General features: G+C 48.0%; 1 protein-coding gene and 1 long non-coding RNA gene across 3 annotated transcripts in view; one reads left to right on the top strand and one right to left on the bottom strand.

Moving 5' to 3' along the window:
* LOC140428102 (uncharacterized) overlaps positions 1-6,804 on the top strand; it is a 203,359-nt gene extending 196,555 nt beyond the window's left edge. The window contains exon 3 of the long non-coding RNA XR_011948706.1: positions 5,343-6,804. This is a non-coding gene — a long non-coding RNA (uncharacterized lncRNA). The remainder of the gene's footprint in view (positions 1-5,342) is intronic.
* LOC140428100 (BEN domain-containing protein 2-like) overlaps positions 1-23,085 on the bottom strand; it is a 249,390-nt gene that overhangs the window by 105,375 nt on the left and 120,930 nt on the right. The window contains exons 7-8 of one of the 2 annotated variants that reach the window (XM_072514160.1): positions 21,105-21,651; positions 14,877-15,080 (exon numbers count right to left, since the gene is read on the bottom strand). In XM_072514160.1, the coding sequence (XP_072370261.1) occupies positions 14,877-15,080; positions 21,105-21,651 (751 nt within the window). The remainder of the gene's footprint in view (positions 1-14,876; positions 15,081-21,104; positions 21,652-23,085) is intronic. The other variant, XM_072514161.1, reaches the window with a different exon arrangement.

Raw genomic sequence — 23,085 nt, 5'->3', positions numbered from 1 at the left:
GGACTTTTGGGCTCTTGATAGGAGCCCCAACGGCAATTTTAACGGCTAAAAACACCGTGCGGTAAACCAGAAGGGAATTCCCCCTGGACACGGATGGAAAAAGGAGAGGAAAGTGGCCGGATTGCAGCGGATCCTTTGGAACAGCGGCAAGGAAGGCAAGCAAAAACCAAGATGGCGTCGGAAGGTGGCAGTTTCACATGGGGCCCTGAACAACAAGAGTTCTTGAAATGCTGCGTGGAAGAGATAAAAAAGGAAATGAAGAAAGAGCTGTTGGCCCCGATACTACAGGTGATTGAAGGGCTAAAGGAGGAACAAAAGACCCAGGAGCGGGAGCTTCGGGTCGTGAAGGCGAAGGCAGCCGAGAATGAGGACGATATACAGGGCCTGGTGGTGAAGACGGAGATACAGGAGGCACATCAGAAACGATGTGTGGAGAGGTTGGAGGCACTGGAAAACAACAGAAGGAGGAACAACCTGAGGATTCTTGGTCTTCCTGAAGGTGTGGAGGGTGCGGACGTCGGGGCATATGTGAACACGATGCTGCACTCGTTAATGGGAGTGGAGGCCCCGGCGGGTCCGTTGGAGGTGGAGGGAGCATACCGAGTTATGGCGCGAGGACCGAGAGCAGGAGAAACTCCCAGAGCCATAGTGGTGAGATTCCTCCGTTTTAAGGATAGAGAAATGGTCCTTAGATGGGCGAAGAAAACCCGGAGCAGTAAATGGGAGAACGCGGTGATCCGCGTTTATCAAGACTGGAGTGCGGAGGTGGCGAGAAGGAGGGCGAGCTTTAATCGGGCCAAGGCGGTGCTTCATAAAAGGAAGATAAAATTTGGAATGCTGCAACCGGCAAGACTGTGGGTCACATATCAAGGGAGGCACCACTACTTTGAGACGGCGGATGAAGCGTGGACTTTTATTGTAGAAGAAAAACTGGAATGAGTGGATTATTAAAAAGAACGTTTGGACAAAGTGGTGGGGCGAATGGGGGGGGGCGAAGAGGGGTTTTATGTTCTAATCCTGCGGTGTGGTAACTTTTCTCTCTCCCACAGGGGGTGATGGGGGGAGGTGGGGAGGGAGAGGAGATGGGGCGTTGGCCATGGGGGGCGGGGCCAAGGGAGAAGCGCGGGCTTGGCTCCCGCGCTATGATAATTATGGCGGGAATAGAGAAGCAGGAAGGAGGGGGCGTCGCACGGTGCGAGCCGTGGTCACAGGGGGAAGCCGAGGTCAGCCAGAGTTTGCTGACTTCTGGGAGCAACATGGGGGGAGTAATTACGCTAGCGGGGGGTCTAGCGGGGGGGGGGGGGTGGGAGGGGGGAATTACTGGGTTGCTGCTGCTGGGGAAAGGGGGGAGCGGGTACGGGAAAGGATGGGTGGGGCAGGTGTTCCATTCGGGGCTAGATGCGAAAAACAGGGGGGTGGCTATATTAGTGGGGAAGCGGGTAATGTTCGAGGCAAAGACTATAGTGGCGGATAACGGGGGCAGATACGTGATGGTGAGTGGCAAACTACAGGGGGAGACGGTGGTTTTGGTAAACGTGTATGCCCTGAACTGGGATGATGCCAATTTTATGAGGCGGATGCTAGGACGCATTCCGGACCTGGAGACGGGAAAGCTGATAATGGGGGGAGACTTTAACACGGTGTTGGAACCAGGGCTGGATAGGTCGAAGTCCAGGGCTGGAAGGAGGCCGGCAGCAGCCAAGGTGCTTAAGGATTTTATGGAGCAGATGGGAGGTGTGGACCCGTGGAGATTCAGTAGACCTAGAAGTAAGGAGTTCTCGTTTTTCTCCTGTGTCCATAAAGTCTATTCGCGCATAGACTTTTTCGTGCTGGGTAGGGCATTGATCCCGAAGGTGAGGGGAACGGAGTATACGGCTAGAGCCATTTCGGATCACGCCCCACACTGGGTGGACTTGGAGATAGGGGAGGAAACAGGAGGGCGCCCACCCTGGAGAATGGACATGGGACTAATGGCGGATGAGGGGGTGTGTCTAAGGGTGAGGGGATGTATTGAAAAGTACTTGGAACTCAATGACAATGGGGAGGTTCAGGTGGGAGTGGTCTGGGAGGCGTTGAAGGCGGTGGTTAGGGGGGATCTGATATCAATAAGGGCACATAAAGGGAAGCAGGAGAGTAAGGAACGGGAGCGGTTGCTGCAAGAACTTTTGAGGGTGGACAGACAATATGCGGAAGCACCGGAGGAGGGATTGTACAGGGAAAGGCAAAGGCTGTATGTGGAATTTGACTTGCTGACGACAGGCACTGCAGAGGCACAATGGAGGAAGGCACAGGGTGTACAGTATGAATATGGGGAGAAGGCGAGCAGGTTGCTGGCACACCAATTGAGGAAAAGGGGAGCAGCGAGGGAAATAGGGGGAGTGAGGGACGAGGAAGGAGAGATGAAGCGGGGAGCGGAGAGAGTGAATGAAGTGTTCAAGACATTTTATAAAAAATTATATGAAGCTCAACCCCCGGATGGGAGGGAGAGAATAATGGACTTTTTGGATCGGCTGGAAATTCCCAAGGTGAAAGAGCAGGAAAGGGTGGGACTGGGAGCACAGATCGAGGTAGAAGAAGTGGTGAAAGGAATTAGGAGCATGCAGACGGGAAAGGCCCCGGGACCGGACGGATTCCCAGTCGAATTTTATAGAAAATATTTGGACTTGCTCGCCCCGGTACTGACGAGGACCTTTAATGAGGCAAAGGAAAGGGGACAACTGCCCCCGACTATGTCTGAAGCAACGATATCGCTTCTCTTAAAGAAGGAAAAGGACCCGCTACAATGCGGGTCCTACAGACCAATTTCCCTCCTAAATGTAGATGCCAAGGTCCTGGCCAAGGTAATGGCAATGAGAATAGAGGAATGTGTCCCGGGGGTGGTTCACGAGGACCAAACTGGGTTTGTGAAGGGGAGACAGCTGAACACGAATATACGGAGGCTGTTAGGGGTAATGATGATGGCCCCACCAGAGGGTGAAACAGATAGTAGTGGCGATGGATGCCGAGAAAGCATTTGATAGAGTGGAATGGGATTATTTGTGGGAGGTGTTGAGGAGATTTGGTTTTGGAGAGGGGTATGTTAGATGGGTGCAGCTATTGTATAGGGCCCCAGTGGCGAGTGTGGTCACGAATGGACGGGGATCGGCATATTTTCGGCTCCATAGAGGGACAAGGCAGGGATGCCCTCTGTCCCCATTACTGTTTGCACTGGCGATTGAGCCCCTGGCGATAGCGCTGAGGGGTTCCAAGAAGTGGAGGGGAGTACTTAGGGGAGGAGAAGAACACCGGGTATCTTTGTATGCGGACGATTTGCTACTATATGTGGTGGATCCGGCGGAGGGGATGCCAGAAATAATGCGGATACTTGGGGAGTTTGGGGATTTTTCAGGGTGTAAATTGAACATGGGGAAGAGTGAGCTGTTTGTGGTGCATCCTGGGGAGCAGAGTAGAGAAATAGAGGACCTACCGTTGAGGAAGGTAACAAGAGACTTTCGTTACCTGGGGATCAAGATAGCTAAGAATTGGGGCACACTGCACAGGTTAAATTTAACGCGGTTGGTGGAACAGATGGAGGAAGATTTCAAGAGATGGGATATGGTAGCCCTGTCAATGGCAGGGAGGGTGCAGGCGGTTAAGATGGTGGTCCGCCCGAGATTCCTCTTTGTGTTTCAGTGCCTCCCGGTGGTGATCACGAAGGCTTTTTTTAAAAGGATTGAAAAGAGCATCATGGATTTTGTTTGGGCCGGGAAGACCCCGAGAGTGAGGAAGGGATTCTTACAGCGTAGCAGGGATAGGGGGGGGCTGGCACTACCGAGCCTAAGTGAGTACTATTGGGCCGCTAATATTTCAATGGTGAGTAAGTGGATGGGAGAGGAGGAGGGAGCGGCGTGGAAGAGATTAGAGAGGGCGTCCTGTAGGGGGACTAGCCTGCAGGCTATGGTGACAGCCCCATTGCCGTTCTCACCGAGGAACTACACCACAAGCCCGGTGGTGGTAGCTACACTGAAGATTTGGGGACAGTGGAGACGGCATAGGGGAAAGACTGGAGCTTTGGGGGGGTCCCCGATAAGAAACAACCATAGGTTTGCCCCGGGGGGAATGGATGGGGGATATGGAATGTGGCAAAGAGCAGGAATAACGCAATTGAAAGATCTATTTGTGGATGGGAAGTTCGCGAGTATGGGAGCGCTGACCGAGAAATATGGGTTGCCCCAAGGGAATGCATTCAGGTATATGCAACTGAGGGCTTTTGCGAGGCAACAGGTGAGGGATTTTCCGCAGCTCCCGACACAAGAGGTGCAGGACAGAGTGATCTCAAAGACATGGGTGGGGGATGGTAAGGTGTCAGATATATATAGGGAAATGAGGGACGAAGGGGAGACTATGGTAGATGAACTAAAAGGGAAATGGGAAGAAGAGCTGGGGGAGGAGATCGAGGAGGGGCTGTGGGCGGATGCCCTAAGTAGGGTAAACTCGTCGTCCTCGTGTGCCAGGCTAAGCCTGATTCAGTTTAAGGTATTACACAGGGCGCATATGACTGGAGCGCGGCTCAGTAAATTTTTTGGGGTGGAGGATAGGTGTGCGAGGTGCTCGAGAAGCCCAACGAATCATACCCATATGTTTTGGTCATGCCCGGCACTACGGGGGTTTTGGATGGGGGTGACAAAGGTGCTTTCAAAAGTAGTGGGGGTCCGGGTCGAACCAAGCTGGGGGTTGGCTATATTTGGGGTAGCACAAGAGCCGGGAGTGCAGGAGGCGAGAGAGGCCGATGTTTTGGCCTTTGCGTCCCTAGTAGCCCGGCGCAGGATATTGCTAATGTGGAAGGAAACCAAGCCCCCGGGGGTGGAGACCTGGATAAATGACATGGCGGGGTTTATAAAGTTAGAGCGGATTAAGTTCGTCCTAAGGGGGTCGGCTCAAGGGTTCACCAGGCGGTGGCAACCGTTCGTCGAATACCTTGCGGATAGATAGATGGAAGGGGAAAAAGAAGGCAGCAGCAGCAGCCCAGGATTTGGGGGGGGGGGGGGGGGGGGGGAGGGGTGGGCGGGGGGGGGGGGTGTAACTTGTGACAAGGCAGTTGCCAATTAGGGCTAGTTTTCATTTTTGTTATTTAATATTTATTCATTTTTTGTTTTTTGCTTATATAAAATAGGTCATTGTTATTTGTGCTGTTATAATATTGTGTAAAGGATGCACAATGTACTGTGTTGATTGACCAAAAATTTTCAATAAAATATTTATTAATAAAAATAAAATAAAGGGAAATTGGCAACAAAGGACAGACACACAGGCATACGAGATCTTAAGCAAGATAACAACAGATATTATGCTTGTGTTCACAGAACAGAACTCCAGAACCTCAGGAACCCAGAGGAAGACAAAGAAGAAGACCGACAAAGATGAAGACAGCCTTCGTGTTCACATGGATCTTCGCGGGATCCCTTCAGTTGCGCACGGACGCTACCCCCCTGACCCCTACCACACAAGCCGTAAATGATTCCCACCCCTGCATACACAGAACCCCGCGACAGCTAACAATACCCCAACCTGGTGTGATAAGTTTATCACCTGGTACTCACTATCATATGTAGTAGAAGCCCTCTTAGTACTGGCGATACTTTGCAGTGTCGTGCAGACACTTAAGAGTCAGGAAATGACGAAAGAGAGCCCACCGCTCTCTATACAGGATTAGGTTCCCTATTTTCGGATTTCACCAAACCCCCGAACCCCTTGACATGAATTAAAGTGCATCCATTTCTCCTTATGTATTCTGTGAAATAAAGAGATGTAAACCTCTGTGTCTGACTGCCAGGCCAGAGAAATTTGTGTGTAGCTATTTTGTACAGTTTAAGATGTTGCAGATTTTTGGATTGTTTGAATGAGGATAGTTTATTGAGAATAATAGTTAGAGGTTCCAGTTTTTTTTATTTTTCTGTAATGCATGCAGTAATGTCATAGCGCCGCGTAAAGTTTTATAATAATGTATGTATTTGAAATGATTTAGGTAAAATTGTGTTGCATAGGATAGGACAGAGTAGAGCTTGATTATGGGAGCACCGTTTGGTCAGATGAAGATGACGCAGTAATGTGGTCCTTCACGCTTCGCGTTGAGGATCACAAGGAGGGTGTGTAGCCATATGGGAAGGCCACGTCCCGATTACAAAATGGACACTTTGCAAAGAATGCAGGGAAAATTGGACAGTACCAAAAAGGTCTGTCTGTTGATTAGAGCTTAGCTCTCAGACAGGACCGGTACTGCAGAGCCATCTACATACTAATGAGTCATCCCCGGGAACAAAAGACAACATTTATGTAAACAATGCTAAGCCAGACATCCTAGCGCCAGAGGAGACTAAAACAAAGCAGACCAACGGCCACCTAGGACACGCCCAGCAACCAGGGAACCCACCCCTCTATTGGAGGAAAATAGATAAGGACAATTGGGAAACGGCCCAATTACTTGGGGCCAAGTTCACGGCCCGCCCAAAAGCACGCAAAGCCCTTTTGGGATATAAAAAGGACTCCCCAAGAGAGGATCTCTCTCTTGGCCTTGGCTCTCAGCGAGGAGAGACATGCCGAGCAGCTACGCCAGACCAAGTAAGTTCCAAGTCAACGCACGCTACAAGATCGACGCTCCTAGTTGCTATCCTGTAAACAGCTCAACCCAGCAGCCTCACAATCGGGCAACGGCCATTGTTCCTCTGACTGAGAGGGCACCCGAAGCCAAGTATAGGTTTTTAGTAATAGTGATCGTTTAGGTTAGTTTTATGCATGAATAGATTTGACTGTGTGTAAATAAATGAGCATTGCTTTTGAACTTATTAACTGGTGTATCGAGTCTTTGATCAGTATTTGGTTTTAAACCTTGTGGCGGTATTGAAAGATACTTGGCGACTCTAGAGCAAACGTAATTAAACAGAGCCAAATTAAGAGACAACAGCAAGTTAGCAACACCGTGCAATCTGATTGACCATATCAGATATGCGTGGGAGAGGGTATGCGTTGAGCTGCGTGTACCGATTGATGATCTGGCTGTAGTCCACGACCATTCTGTGTTTCTCCCCAGTTTTAACTACCACCACTTGGGCCCTCCAGGGGCTGGTGCTGGCCTCGATGATGCCTTCCCGAAGCAGCTGCTGGATCTCGGACCTGATGAAGGTCCTGTCCTGGGTGCTGTACCGTCTGCTCCTGGTGGCGACGGGTTTGCAATCCAAGGTTAGATTTGCGAAGAGGGAAGGCGGATCGACCTTTAGGATTGCGAGGCTGCACACAGTGAGGGGTGGTAGGGGCCCGCCGAATTTCAGGGTTAGGGTCTGGAGGTTGCACTGGAAGTCCAGGCCGAGTAGCAGGGCAGCGCAGAGGTTAGGGAGGACGTAGAGGCAGAAACTGCTGAATTCTACGCCCTGGACTGTGAGTGTGACTGTACAGTACCCCCGGATCGCCACGGAATGGGATCCGGAGGCCAGGGAGATTCTTTGGTTGGCAGGGTGTACCGCGAGGGAGCAGCGCCTTACCGTATCCGGGTGGATGAAGCCTTCGGTGCTCCCAGGGTCCAGCAGGCAAGGGGTCACGTGACCGTTGATTTTAACGCTGGTCGATGCGGTGGCCAGGTTGTGCGGACAAGACTGGTCGATGTTCACTGAGGCGAGTCGTGGTCGGTCGTCGCTGGTGTAGGATGACGGGGAGCCCAGGGGGCCCTGGTCCTGGAATGCTGGCGGTGCCCATATGCCGTGGGGGAGACAAGATGGCGGCACCTGAAGATCTCGAGGAGGACGAAATGGCGGCTGAAGATCTAGAGATGTACAAAATGGCAGCGCTCATGGGCCGCACGTGGCGGGGGTTGAACAAGATGGCGGCGCCCATGGGCCGCACGTTGTGCTCGGGGGGGGGGAAGATGGCGGCGCTCACTGGCCGCGTTGGTCTGAGGGAGAGAAGATGGTGGCACACACAGGCTACACGTGGTCGGAAGGGGAGAAATTGGCGCCACCCACTGGCTGAGCGTGGTCCAGGGAGGTGAAGGTGGTGGCGCCCGTTGTCCGTAAATGAGGGGGGTGGGGGCGATAGCGGCGACTGCACGGGCCTGGCACACCGCGGCGAAGTGCCCCTTCTGCATGGCGCAGGCGTATTGGCTGGGTAAGGCTCCCGCTGGGGCGGCCGTTTGTTGGGTCCACGATGCGTAGGAGGGGTGGGCCGTGCGGCTGGGGGTGTAGGCCTGAACGCTGCGTGAGGCGACCGCCATGGAGAGCGCTAGTTTCTTTGTCTCCGCTAGGTCGAGTGTGGCTCCCTCCAACCCAGTCCCTGTAACAAACGCGTCCCGCATAAGGAGGTTTGAATGTTCAGTGGCCGTAACGGCCTGACAGCCACAGTCCCGGACGAGTGGGATTAGGGCCCGCCAGAAGTCTTCAATGGACTCACCATGGAGTTGAGAGTGGCTGGCGAGTACGTGCCCGGCGAAGAGCGTGTTCGTCTTCTGAGCGTAATTCTCCTTTAGAAGCGCCATGGCTTCGGCGTAGTTTGGCGCGTCCTGGATCAGCGGAAAGACGCTGGAGCTCAACCTTGAGTACAGGATCTGTATCTTCTGAGCCTCCGAGACAGGGGTGGATGCCGAGTTGATGTACGCCTCGAAGCAAGCTAGCCAGTGTTGAAAGTCCTTTTTGGCGTCGCTTGAATGCGGATCCAGCTGCAGGCGATCCGGTTTGATACGGAGGTCCACCGTTTGAAAATCTTAGAGCAATAAATTGATGCACGATCAATTGCACAAATACTTGAGTTGGGTACAACTGAGGCTTTATTGCTCTAAGATGTGTGGCCTCCCACAACAGCTGGCGAAATGGCTGCAGCCTGGAGGACACACATATTTATACTCCGCATACTGGGCGGAGCCAGCAGGCAGGTATTACCAACGTACCTGTAGTACAGGTCCTACCATACATCACCTAATAGAGATGCAACAATGGTTTACCACACTTGGTAATAATAATAATCGCTTATTGTCCCAAGTAGGCTTCAATGAAGTTCCTGTGAAAAGCCCCTAGTCGCCACATTCCAGGGCCTGTTCGCGGAGGCTGGTACGGGAATTGAACCGCGTTGCTGGCCTTGATCTGCGTGGCAGCCAGCGGTTTAGCCCACTATGCTAAACCAGCCCCATGGTACATGTGACAATAAACAAATCCAATCCAAAAGATATCCAAACAGCCCCCAGACTCTCAGGCACTGAAAACTCCCTCCTGAATTTTTCCAAATTCCAGAACCTAGCCCAATGTTTCTACAGCTTCTCTTTTAAGCATTCTCAGAATCCTGCGATCTCCCTTCCAGTATTCCTAGACTCTCCCTCCAAATATTGCTGGACTCGGAGCCCCCTCCCTCTGCTGCCAGATTCTGGCCCACTTCCCAGTGCCTCTGGACACCAGGGTCACCACAATGCCACATGTGAACATATCAAGTAGTGTGGCTTGGCGCATCATCCCAGTGCTTAGAAAACCTCTTCAGTCAAAATGAGAAACACCGTGGGACATTGGCTTATACACAGAGTGAAGGAGCAATATGCATAGGTGGCCAAGGGAGAAGGAGCAAACGTCTATTTACACATCACTGCAAATAGGGAAAGTAGATTCTAAAACTCCTAAAGGCACCCTGGTGTAATATACCTTGTCAATTACATTTTTAAGGTTTAGAGAGCCAGGTCATGGGTATTAATTGCCTTTGAGACAGTGGTGTGGTGGGAATGTCACTGTGCTAGTAATCTAGAGGCCCAGGCTAATACCCTGGCATATGGGTTCAAACCTCACATTCAATAAGAGCATTTGGACAGGGGACACTGCGGGTGTGGGAGGAGAGCTGTGAGGCCGGACAAGTGAATAAACTCCCTTTATGAGAAAAGCTCTATGTCTTGGTGTTAGCCTCATCAATCAGCTTTCATCCTGTTAACACCTAGCAACCGATAATGCACACAGAAATGCATTGGGCAGATAAGCTCACCCAAATCAGACGAACCAAACTGCAACCGGCAAACCTTTCCTTCCAGAAAACCCACACGGAAGCTACAAGTTCATTAGATTAAATTGTGATGTTCATTTATGCCATCAAGACAGTATCAGTGATATCTGTAGAAACAATCGATGGAAGCATCAGCCAAGCTCCTCGTTAACTTACCAAAGCCTGGACAAGAGACTTCTTGGAGGTGAGTAGTGAGTTTAAAAACCTTACCTTTACAGGAGCAGCCCATTGGATTTCGGCGGGAACCGGAAGTTCGACCTCTGGCAAGTCCCCCCCCCCCCCAATAAATTCTGGTGGAGAGGAAACCCGAGACACTACACGTGTAGTGTCTCCCACCCACCCTCCTCCTCTAACCTAATAATAAGACCCATTGGTGTAAGGTAAGTGCCATATTATATTATATATTATTAGCATTGTGCAGGCCAAGGATTGGAGGTGGAGGAGCAGTCTCTGTCAGCGAGAGAACCTGAGAACATCTCAGAAGGTAAGCAAGTGATTTTTACTTTTATACCTTTTTTCAAATTGTGTGTGTCGGGGGGGACAGAAAAGCTGTGACCTGAGTGGCTGGTTGGGATTCTAACCTAAATTTTTTTGACTATTTGGGAACTAATTAAACATAATAACTTAATTATAATTTAGAGGATATCTAAGCCAGAGATCGGAGGATATTATAGTTAGCTATCGCATTTCTATTAGAAATCTAGTGCTAGGTAACAGGTAGTTGACAGTAACTTTGTAATTTAAAAAAAAGTATTTATTAAAAAAAAAGACAAATTTTAATTTTAATTAATTGACGCAATGTCAGTTAGAGGGGTGCTGTGCTCTGACTGTGAGATGTGGCAGGTCCGGGAGACTTCCAGCGTCCTGGATGGCTTCATCTGCAGAAAGTGCACCCAACTGCAGCTCCTCACAGACCGCATGGTTCGGTTGGAGCAGCAATTGGATGCACTTAGGAGCATGCAGGTGGCGGAAAGCGTCATAGATCGCAGTTATGTAAGTGTGGTCACACCCAAGGTGCAGGCAGAGAAATGGGTGACCACCAGAAAGGGCAGGCAGTCAGTGCAGGAATCCCCTGTGGTTGTCCCCCTCTCGAACAGATATACCCCTTTGGATACTGTCGGGGGGGATAGCCTATCAGGGGAAAACAGCAGCAGCCAGAGCAGTGGCACCACGGCTGGCTCTGATGTTCAGAAGGGAGGGTCAAAGCGCAGAAGAGTAATAGTTATAGGGGACTCTATAGTCAGGGGAACAGATAGGCGCTTCTGTGGACGTGAAAGAGACTCCAGGATGGTATGTTGCCTCCCTGGTGCCAGGGTCCAGGATGTCTCCGAACGGGTAGAGGGAATCCTGAAGGGGGAGGGCAAACAGGTAGAGGTCGTTGTACATATTGGTACTAACGACATAGGCAGGAAGAGGCATGAGGTCCTGCAGCAGGAGTTCAGGGAGCTAGGCAGAAAGTTAAAAGACAGGACCTCGAGGGTTGTAATCTCGGGATTACTCCCTGTGCCACGTGCCAGTGAGGCTAGAAATAGGAAGATAGAGCAGACAAACACGTGGCTAAACAGCTGGTGTAGGAGGGAGGGTTTCGGTTATCTGGACCACTGGGAGCTCTTCCGGGGCAGGTGTGACCTGTATAAGATGGACGGGTTGCATCTAAACCGGAGAGGCATAAATATCCTGGCCGCGAGATTTGCTAGTGTCACACGGGAGGGTTTAAACTAGTATGGCAGGGGGGTGGGCACGGGAGCAATAGGTCAGAAGGTGAGAGCGTTGAGGGAGAACTAGGGAATATGGACAGTGTGGCTCTGAGGCAGAGCAGACGGGGAGAAGTTGCTGAACACAGCGGGTCTGGTGGCCTGAAGTGCATATGTTTTAATGCAAGGAGCATTACGGGTAAGGCAGATGAACTTAGAGCTTGGATTACTACTTGGAACTATGATGTTGTTGCCATTACAGAGACCTGGTTGAGGGAAGGGCAGGATTGGCAGCTAAACGTTCCAGGTTTTAGATGTTTCAGGCGGGATAGAGGGGGATGTAAAAGGGGAGGCGGAGTTGCGCTACTTGTTCAGGAGAGTATCACAGCTATACAGCGAGAGGACACCTCAGAGGGCAGTGAGGCTATATGGGTAGAGATCAGGAATAAGAAGGGTGCAGTCACAATGTTGGGGGTATACTACAGGCCTCCCAACAGCCAGCGGGAGATAGAGGAGCAGATAGGTAGACAGATTTTGGAAAAGAGTAAAAACAACAGGGTTGTGGTGATGGGAGACTTCAACTTCCCCAATATTGACTGGGACTCACTTAGGGCCAGGGGCTTAGACGGGGCAGAGTTTGTAAGGAGCATCCAGGAGGGCTTCTTAAAACAATATGTAAACAGTCCAACTAGGGAAGAGGCGGTACTGGACCTGGTATTGGGGAATGAGCCCGGCCAGGTGGTAGATGTTTCAGTAGGGGAGCATTTCGGTAACAGTGACCACAATTCAGTAAGTTTTAAAGTACTGGTGGACAAGGATAAGAGTGGTCTGAGGATGAATGTGCTAAATTGGGGGAAGGCTAATTATAACAATATTAGGCGGGAACTGAAGAGCATAGATTGGGGGCGGATGTTTGAGGGCAAATCAACATCTGACATGTGGGAGGCTTTCAAGTGTCAGTTGATAGGAATACAGGACAGGCATGTTCCTGTGAGGAAGAAAGACAAATACGGCAATTTTCGGGAACCTTGGATGACGAATGATATTGTAGGCCTCGTCAAAAAGAAAAAGGAGGCATTTGTCAGGGCTAAAAGGCTGGGAACAGACGAAGCCTGTGTGGCATATAAGGAAAGTAGGAAGGAACTTAAGCAGGGAGTCAGGAGGGCTAGAAGGGGTCATGAAAAGTCATTGGCAAATAGGGTTAAGGAAAATCCCAAGGCTTTTTACACTTACATAAAAAGCAAGAGGGTAGCCAGGGAAAGGGTTGGCCCACTGAAGGATAGGCAAGGGAATCTATGTGTGGAGCCAGAGGAAATGGGCGAGGTACTAAATGAATACTTTGCATCAGTATTCACCAAAGAGAAGGAATTGGTAGATGTTGAGTCTGGAGAAGGGGGTGTAGATAGCCTGGGTCACATTGTGATCCAAAAAGACGAGGTGTTGGGTGTCTTAAAAAATATTAAGGTAGATAAGTCCCCAGGGCCGGATGGGATCTACCCCAGAATACTGAAGGAGGCTGGAGAAGAAATTGCTGAGGCCTTGACAGAAATCTTTGGATCCTCGCTGTCTTCAGGGGATGTCCCGGAGGACTGGAGAATAGCCAATGTTGTTCCTCTGTTTAAGAAGGGTGGCAGGGATAATCCCGGGAACTACAGGCCGGTGAGCCTTACTTCAGTGGTAGGGAAATTACTGGAGAGAATTCTTCGAGACAGGATCTACTCCCATTTGGAAGCAAATGGACGTATTAGTGAGAGGCAGCACGGTTTTGTGAAGGGGAGGTCGTGTCTCACTAACTTGATAGAGTTTTTCGAGGAGGTCACTAAGATGATTGATGCAGGTAGGGCAGTAGATGTTGTCTATATGGACTTCAGTAAGGCCTTTGACAAGGTCCCTCATGGTAGACTAGTACAAAAGGTGAAGTCACACGGGATCAGGGGTGAACTGGCAAGGTGGATACAGAACTGGCTAGGCCATAGAAGGCAGAGGGTAGCAATGGAGGGATGCTTTTCTAATTGGAGGGCTGTGACCAGTGGTGTTCCACAGGGATCAGTGCTGGGACCTTTGCTCTTTGTAGTATATATAAATGATTTGGAGGAAAATGTAACTGGTCTGATTAGTAAGTTTGCAGACGACACAAAGGTTGGTGGAATTGCGGATAGCGATGAGGACTGTCTGAGGATACAGCAGGATTTAGATTGTCTGGAGACTTGGGCGGAGAGATGGCAGATGGAGTTTAACCTGGACAAATGTGAGGTAATGCATTTTGGAAGGGCTAATGCAGGTAGGGAATATACAGTGAATGGTAGAACCCTCAAGAGTATTGAAAGTCAAAGAGATCTAGGAGTACAGGTCCACAGATCACTGAAAGGGGCTACACAGGTGGAGAAGGTAGTCAAGAAGGCATACGGCATGCTTGCCTTCATTGGCCGGGGCATTGAGTATAAGAATTGGCAAGTCATGTTGCAGCTGTATAGAACCTTAGTTAGGCCACACTTGGAGTATAGTGTTCAATTCTGGTCGCCACACTACCAGAAGGATGTGGAGGCTTTAGAGAGGGTGCAGAAGAGATTTACCAGAATGTTGCCTGGTATGGAGGGCATAAGCTATGAGGAGCGATTGAATAAACTCGGTTTGTTCTCACTGGAACGAAGGAGGTTGAGGGGCGACCTGATAGAGGTATACAAAATTATGAGGGGCATAGACAGAGTGGATAGTCAGAGGCTTTTCCCCAGGGTAGAGGGGTCAATTACTAGGGGGCATAGGTTTAAGGTGAGAGGGGCAAAGTTTAGAGTAGATGTACGAGGCAAGTTTTTTACGCAGAGGGTAGTGGGTGCCTGGAACTCACTACCGGAGGAGGTAGTGGAGGCAGGGACGATAGGGACATTTAAGGGGCATCTTGACAAATATATGAATAGGATGGGAATAGAAGGATACGGACCCAGGAAGTGTAGAAGATTGTAGTTTAGTCGGGCAGTATGGTCGGCACGGGCTTGGAGGGCCGAAGGGCCTGTTCCTGTGCTGTACATTTCTTTGTTCTTTGTTTGTTTGTTTGAATAATTAGTTAATACAGAACACAGGTTACCTGTAACTGAAAGCTTACAGTAGGCTTACTGTTTTTCACACATAACTCATCTGAGATTGTGATCTCGCCACTCTATTAGCAACACTCAAGTGTAGTAAACTCACCTCTCACAGCTGCCAGTTTATTTGGATCCAGGGATTTCAGTCCTTGCTGCTTGCTTCCTACAACGCTGCTTGTCACTAGAACCTCGTCAGTGAACAGATTCCTGGCCAGGTAACGTGCTGCCAGCTTTGGCTGGGTCTTCTGACTGGCCTTTAGTATAAACGCACCAGGTATTTTAACATTGCGCTTGGGATTCCCCAAAAACCCTTAAGAACAAAATAGAAAACAAAAGTCTGAAAGGATGAAATTCCACTTAGGATCAATTTCTGTCCAATAAGCAAGACTATTCCGAGTCACTGTGACATCTATAATGCATCAACCACATATTATTTCATACAAGCTAAATTCAAACTGATGCAACAAGTTGAATTGTTCAGGGTGTTTTCCTAGAAAGTTTATACATTGATATTCTGCTTCACCACCATCATCACGTGTCCTCTACCCAAAGGCAGGTTTCTTTGCTCACAGTCTTCACCATGTCTCTCTGTCCTGTGCCACTCTTTTCATTTTCCAATAACCTCCTTTAATTTTCAAGCCACCCAGCATTGATATTCTCTTCTTCCCCTCTTTGTCTTTTTCCTTGAAATCTTTCCTCCATTATATCTCTTACAAGTCTGTTTCCTCTTGAGATGTGCTCTGCTCGCTCTCTCTGCTTTATATTCAGCCGGTTTGTTTGTTTATTCACTCTCCTCAGCACTTCATTATTTGTTACTCCTTCAGTAAAGCAGGTCCTTTCCATTTTCCTTCAAACCCACATTTCAAAGCTACTTAGCAAGTTGGTCTCCACTTTCCCTAACCACACAAAAAATATTCCAAATCAAGTACTTTACAAGTCACTTCTTGCACAGATTATTCAGCTTTCTGATTAGCAATGATCTCTTTCCAGATGTCCTCCTTATACTACCACCAATCTGTCTTGAATGGATCTGGAAAGGAATTGATGCCACCCTGGATCACCGCTCCCTCCTCTCCACCAGGAGGCAATGAAATATGGCCTCATACTCAACCATGAAAATATCACAGCCTCCATCAGTTTGCACATTGCAAACTTTGGTGGGGGAGGGGGTCACTGGATAGCACTCGAGCATGATTTCCCATCATGGGTCTACACGAGGAGGGAGCAGAGGTAAATTGTAGCATTTTCTCCTGCTGTGATTCAGGCCTGTGATTGAACCCAGGACTCTCTTGACCTGCCTGAGCTTGTGCCAATGCAGCTAGTTTACTTCCTAACAAGTCAATGGGGAAAGTTGACATAACCACTCACTACTACTAAATCCAGCATGTTTCCTGCGTGTATATTCTATATGTACACTACCAACCTCACAAGGGCAATAAGGGATGGACAATAAATACTGGCCTCACCAGCCACACCCACATCCTGTGGAAAAAATAGGTTAAAAAAAAGAACTTATTAAATCAAATTCCATGAAACATTTTCTTTCCACAATTAATAAAATGAGGGTGAGAGTGTGATTCAGGTGAAAACACAGAATACAAGCTGAGCTTGGCGTTGTTCATTCATGTCATCTGGATCCAGAGATACTCTACGCATAAAAGCTGTTACTCGAATGAATGCAGGTGAAGTTTATCCAAGTTCTATTTTCGACAAGAGGGTTTTGTTTTGACAAGAGGGGGCAGCACAGTGGTTAGCACTGTTACTTCACAGCGCCAGTGTCCCAGGTTCGATTCCCGGCTAGGGTCACTGTCTGTGTGGAGTCTGCATTTTCTCCCCGCGTCTGCGTGGGATTCCTCCCACAAGTCCCGAAAGATGTGCTGTTCGGTAATTTGGACATTCTGAATTCTCCCTCCGTGTACCCGAACAGGCGCCAGAATGTGGCGCCGTAACTTCATTACAGTGTTAATGTAAGCCTACTTGTGACAATAAAGATTATTAAAATTTTAATTTTTCCTAGATGGTAATAAATCCTCCAAATCCGTCATATTATCTGAACTCACCTATTAATGTATCAGCGCGACAGTTCCATTTTACTTCAGGATTTGAAATCGTCATAGCAGGTTTGGCTTCACAGGAATGAGCTAAAATATTCTGTGTATATTAATAAACTTATTTCCAACAGACAAAAATGGCTTCAGTGGACTTCACTTCAAATTGAAGTTATCTTGCTTAATTCAGACAAATAGATTATCATAGATTATCATAGAATTTACAGTGCAGAAGGAGGAAATTTCGCCCATCGAGTCTGCACCGGCTCTTAGAAAGAGCACCTACCCAAGGTCAACACCTCCACCCTATCCCCATAACCCAGTAACCCCACCCAACAATAAGGGCAATTTTGGACACTCAGGGCAATTTATCATGGCCAATCCACCTAACCTGCACATCTTTCGACTGTGGGAGGAAACCGGAGCACCCGGAGGAAACCCACGCACACACGGGGAGGATGTGCAGACTCCGCACAGACAGTGACCCAAGCCGGAATCGAACCTGGGACCCTGGAGCTGTGAAGCAATTGTGCTATCCACAATGCTACCATGCTGCCCGAAATAGTTTCAAGATTTTTGGTTTGCTTCTGTGGCCTTTTCTTTTACTCTGTCTTTTCTGTGGCTCTGTTCCAATTATGGCAACCAGTGAGTTTGCCTTTCTTTCTATGTTATCTACGTCTTGATGCTTAGAGTTGCCAAGTATCGAATGATACCACCACAAGTTTCAACCAGCTATTGATCAAAGAGCCAAACACCAGTTAGTTAGTTCAAGGTCAAGGGTACTTTATTTACACATAATTAGTCATGCAACATAAACACTACTAGTTAACTACACCTATCAGCTAAGACAACCTGTACTTAACTTTGGGGACCCGGCTTAGGTCAGAGAAACAGTGGCCGCTGTTCAATTCTGGATCTCTCAGGTTCGAAGGAGTAACTGCAGCATGGTAGCATGGTGGTTAGCTCAATTGTTTCACAGCTCCAGGGTCCCAGGTTTGATTCCCGGCTTGGTTCACTGTCTGTGCGGAGTCTGCACGTTCTCCCCATGTGTGCGTGGGTTTCCTCCGGGTGCTCCGGTTTCCTCCCACATGTCCAAAGATGTGCAGGTTAGGTAGATAGGCCATGCTAAATTGCCCTTAGTATCCAAAATTGCCCTGTGTTGGGTGGGGTTAGTGGGTTATGGGGATAGGGTGGGGATGTGGGCTTGGGTAGGGTGCTCTTTCAAAGAGCCGGTGCAGCATCGATGGGCCGAATGGCCTCCTTCTACACTGTAAATTCTATGAAATCTATGAACTGCTGCTCAGCTGGGCTCATCCGTCTGGTAGCGGGCATTGAACTTAGACTCACTTCTGGTATTGCTGCAATTGGCGATGGCCGTGACCGGGGTACCAAGGCCAAGAGAGAGCGAACATATGGCAAACTCTTCTTATACTCGGGGGGTTTTCACGCTCTTTTGGGCGGTCCTTCGATTTGAGCCTTACTAATTGGGTGATCCCTGATCACTCCGTTCGATTCCTTAGCCAATAAGTGGGTGGGGATCTGGATGGTTGGGCGTGTTCCAAGCGGTCGCTGACCCCGTTGTTTGCATTTCCCTTGAACAGGGGGTGGTGCCAAAATGTCTGGGACTGTCCCGGTTGCTTGAGTACCAATCCTTTGTTTTGGGGAAGGTGGGCCATCAAATGCTAATCGGCCCCATTAAAATGCTAATTGGATGGAGTTTCGATACCGTCTGGACTTCTTGCTTACGAATGTGCATTTCAGGCTCTGAGCCTGCCTGACTCTTGGCTTGTCCATTTTACCCGCCAGGCTTTGCGAGTTTCCCTGCCCCTAGTTGGAAGTGGCCATGTTTACTATGTTTAAATCCACAGTAATATGCAATAATTTCCATCATGTCTTAATGGGCTCCATACTGCGCTCAAATTCACCTTTAGGAACATAGGAATTAGTAGCAGACAGAGGCAAATCAGCCCTTCGAGCCTGCTCAGTCATTCAATCAAATCATGGCTGATCTCTTCCTGGTCTCAAATCCACCTCCCCACCTGTTCTCCATATCCCTTTAACCTGTTTTTTTTTAAACCAGTAATATATCTATCTCTTTCTTGAAACCATTTAATGATTTGGACTCCATTGCACTATGGGGCAGTGAGTTCCACAAATTCACCACACTCTGCGGAAGTAGTTCCTCCTCATCTCAGTTTTAAATCTATCACCTTTCAATCTATATCGGTGACCTCTCGTCCTAGATTGACCCATAAGGGGGAACATTTGGTCTACGTTTACTTCATCAATCCCATTTAGTATTTTATACACCTCGATTAGATCCCCTCTCATCCTTCTAAACTCCAGCGAGTATAAGCCCAAATTGTTTAATTTCTCCTCATACGTCTACCCTTTCATCCCTACTCAGAGTACAGACCCAGAGTCCTCAACCGGTCCTCATACGACAAGCTCTTCATTCCAAGGATCATTCTCGTGAACCTCCTCTGGACCCTTTCCAATGCCAGCACATCCTTCCTTAGATACGGGGCCCAATACTCCAAATAGTGTCTGACCAGAGCCTTATACAGCCTCAGAAGTACATCCCTGCTCTTGTATTATAGCCCTCTCGACATGAATGCTAACATTGCATTTGCCTTCCTAACTGCCTGCACATTAACCTTAAGAGAATCTTGAACTAGGACTCCTAGGTCCCTTTGTACTTCTGATTTCCTACGCCTTTTCCCATTTAGATAATAGTTTGTGTCTCCATTCTTCCTACTAAAGTGCATAACCTCACACTTTTCCACATTGTATTCTGCCACTTCTTTGCCCAGTCTCCTAGCCTGCCCAAGTCCTTCTTGACCATGAGGGGTCAGTGTGGAGGCAAGAGGGCGTGAGGATAAGGGTTAGAGGGACCAACAACTTTTAAAACAACTGGGATAAAATTGCTAAAGAATCAATGCGGGCATTACAACCAGTTTGCCTTGGTTCTTGCCCGCCCTGGTGCCCGCCTACGCTCAGCTTCCAGGGTTGGTGAGCCTGACTGTATTCCACACATGCAACTCCACCCACCCACCCACCCCACCTGGAATAATGACAGGTTCTAGGTTGTGGAAGCAGTCAAATAATAATAATGCTATATTGACAGTATGTAAGGTTATGTCAACGAACATCTATTGAAACTGCAAGCACACAGAGAACATTTTTGGGACACATGGGCCCAGGGGATTTAAACAACTCGACAACTTGATAGTTCCACAGACCTTAACCGCCCTTTATGAACATTTAGTCTACTCTAAAAATTTGTAATTCCACACACTGTGGGATGAGGTTCGCACTCCAGCGAGGATGGGGTCTGATTTAACTCAGCACAGAGTTCAAATGACCTTGCTGGATTCGGGTTTATCCCATATGTGAATCACATCCCGCCTCCATTTCCCTTACCAGCAAAAGTAGGATCTGTCGGAAATGGTGGCAAACTTCTGGATCCAGGTTACCAGCGCCATTTTGGATAAGCCCGGGAGTCTCCACCATTCCATACAAATCCAGGCCAATGTGTTAAAGTCCTGAAACGTGAAATATTTTGCTGTGTGATGCTCTCTGTCGGTCCCTGGGAAATACATACCTTTCTTTTTAAGTTATCAGTCACTCTGGGGATCATTACACATTCCATTCATTTCTTTCTATTTTATCTTCTCTATTGTTATCCTGTCCCTATGTTTATCTTTTTTTTAAACATATCATGGATCTCTAACAGTACTTAACTGCTGATACAATAGTGCATTAGAGCTGAGAAGTACCTGCTGATGACCAAAGTCACCTCATCCTTTTCCTGTACTGAACAACCAAAGAGTGTCTGCATCAAAGAAATACACTACCGATTCAAGATATTTAAGTGGGGGAGGAAGTGCACCAACCCCGTCACATCATTCAACAGGAAAGTAATACAGGAAGAACACTGACAGAACAAGTGTCTCCGGCATGCTAAAAAAATAGTTGAGTCAGGGTTAAAAAAAAGAAGTAAACTAAGTTAGTCTAACCTAACATGATCTGCACAAACAAAACTGTTCTTCGCGTTACATTATGAACTTGGGTCTAACCCTATTTATCAACTGAATGGTGCAGTACATCAGAGCAATAAATCCTCTCACTGACCAAGGCCGAGAAATGTAATGAGGTCTCTCTGGGTAAAGTCAATTGAAATCCCAAATTTGCTCTGGTAGCATGGGCAATCTCGCCATGATAAGGTCTTTTCATTCTTGGTATAAAATCAAGTCACTGGCCATCTAACAACAGTACCTACTTACCAAAGCTATTCTTTGAAAGGTCAAAGATTGAATGTTGTGGCGCTGGATCCTGCTTCAAAGTCTCCACGTGGTTGATACAATCCAGTGCTAACGTGATGTTCTGGCAAGTATTTTCTTCTGTCTGAGAAGTTTCTTTTATTTCTAGCTGCTGGAGCACTGACCGTTGACCATAGCTGCCATGTGGCTTGCTCATTTTATATGAAGCTGGCATGGAGTGTGGCTTCTGACAAGGATGCTGAAACTCTGGGTTTCGGACTGAGTCTTGTGGCACTAGACCAGTTGAGCTAGTTGCTGGCACCAGGTTCTCAAGGGTGTGTTCCGCGGAATGAAAGGATGTCAAAACATTTTGTTTCTCATCAACAATTGCATCGGTCATGTCATCTTCAACCTGAATTATTATTGGTTCATTACAGTCACTTGACTCACTCTGGTCAGTCAGACTGGAACAGTCGATTCTCTTCTTTCTTGCCTTCACAGCAGACTTCAGTCCCATTTTTCTTTTCAATTTCTGGTTATAGCCATTGGAAAGAGATGCCAAGACCTGCCTCTGCAGCAAAAATAGACACATTAAATCAATTGTCAAATGTCACTAGAGGTAGAATTCTCTAGAAAGATTGAACAGTCTGGAAAAGACTGAGGGACGACATAATAATTAAAATTCTGAAGGGGTTTCATAGGGTACATAGATGTAGAGAAGATATTCCCACTGTGGGAACCTAAAACTAGGGGTCATAGATATATGATAGTCACAAGTAAATCCAATCAGGAATTCAGAATAACTTGGTCAGAATGTGGAACTTCTAATAGATTTGAACTGGCGACATTGATAACTGCAGCCAGTGCTATACAGGTGTTAAATGTTGTCTGGAGGTTTTCTTAAAAGGGATGATACAGTTCTGTCACTGTCTCCCTGCTAAAGCTCAATACCATTGCCTATCTCTCATCTGTGAATCCCAGATATCTGTGCATCCCAGATATCTGTGCCTGGTGCAGTCGACCAGCTACGTTGCATAGCAGTGGGATCTGACAGAATCTGTGCAGAATCTGACGCCTGAAACAATCTTTTCCTTCTCTTACTGGGCCACCTGTACCAGGTTCGATGATAGCGTAACATTAAATGCACAATGTGCAAAAGACTTCTAATTTGAACTAAAATATGCAACTGTGCACCTTCAACTGAACACAGGAATAGGATTTGACAATTCAGCCCCTTGGGCATGCTCCAAAGACTCCAGGTTACAGACTGCAGCATCACAGGTTCACAATAAAGGGTAACAACATATCACAAGTATAATGCATTAGCAATACGGCATCTGTAAAATTGGGTGAGTATGTATCCGAGTTTTGGATATGTGCCTCCTGGCCTATGAGGCTCCCCTCCTGATTCACAAAATTACCCCTATTTTGCTTTGTGGACTATTAGCCAACAATCTATGACTATTATACCAGGTCAGCTCTTTTAAGCTATAGCTTAATACTTATTTTGCATGATGCACTAGGATTGTGCAAGAAGCATCAAGGAGCAGTAGATCTTGAGTAGCATTGCTTGCTTTGAATGCTGAATAGGCAGAGGGTACAAAGAATCAAAACAAGTGGATCCAGTCTGTTTAACAAAACAGCACAAGATGTTTTTTAAAAAATCTCTTTTAAAGCAAGGGGCCACCCTTCAGGTTCCAAGAAGCAACCGCATCATCAACAAACAATAGCTTGTACATGATTCTTCCACAGACTTATAGATTGATAAACGCAGGAAGGTCTGCTTTTGATCTCTGCATTGCACAATGGAGTCTAGCATGATTACATAGGCTGGTTCCAAGGGCAGAATCTTTCACCCCCACAAAGGGTTGAGAATGGAAGGGTCGGGTGTGTAGATTGGTTGACGGGTAACCAATTCAGTTAAATGAATGGTTAATTCGGGCCCATTGTCAGCAGGGGCAGCAGTGCATGGAGGCTCAAATTTGATGCAGTTAATGAACACAAA

This window comes from Scyliorhinus torazame, chromosome 8, assembly GCF_047496885.1.
Source record: "Scyliorhinus torazame isolate Kashiwa2021f chromosome 8, sScyTor2.1, whole genome shotgun sequence".
NCBI classification, from domain to species: Eukaryota; Metazoa; Chordata; class Chondrichthyes; order Carcharhiniformes; family Scyliorhinidae; genus Scyliorhinus; species Scyliorhinus torazame.
Note: the sequence above shows the minus strand (reverse complement) of the source record. Positions and strands in the feature narration are given on the sequence as shown.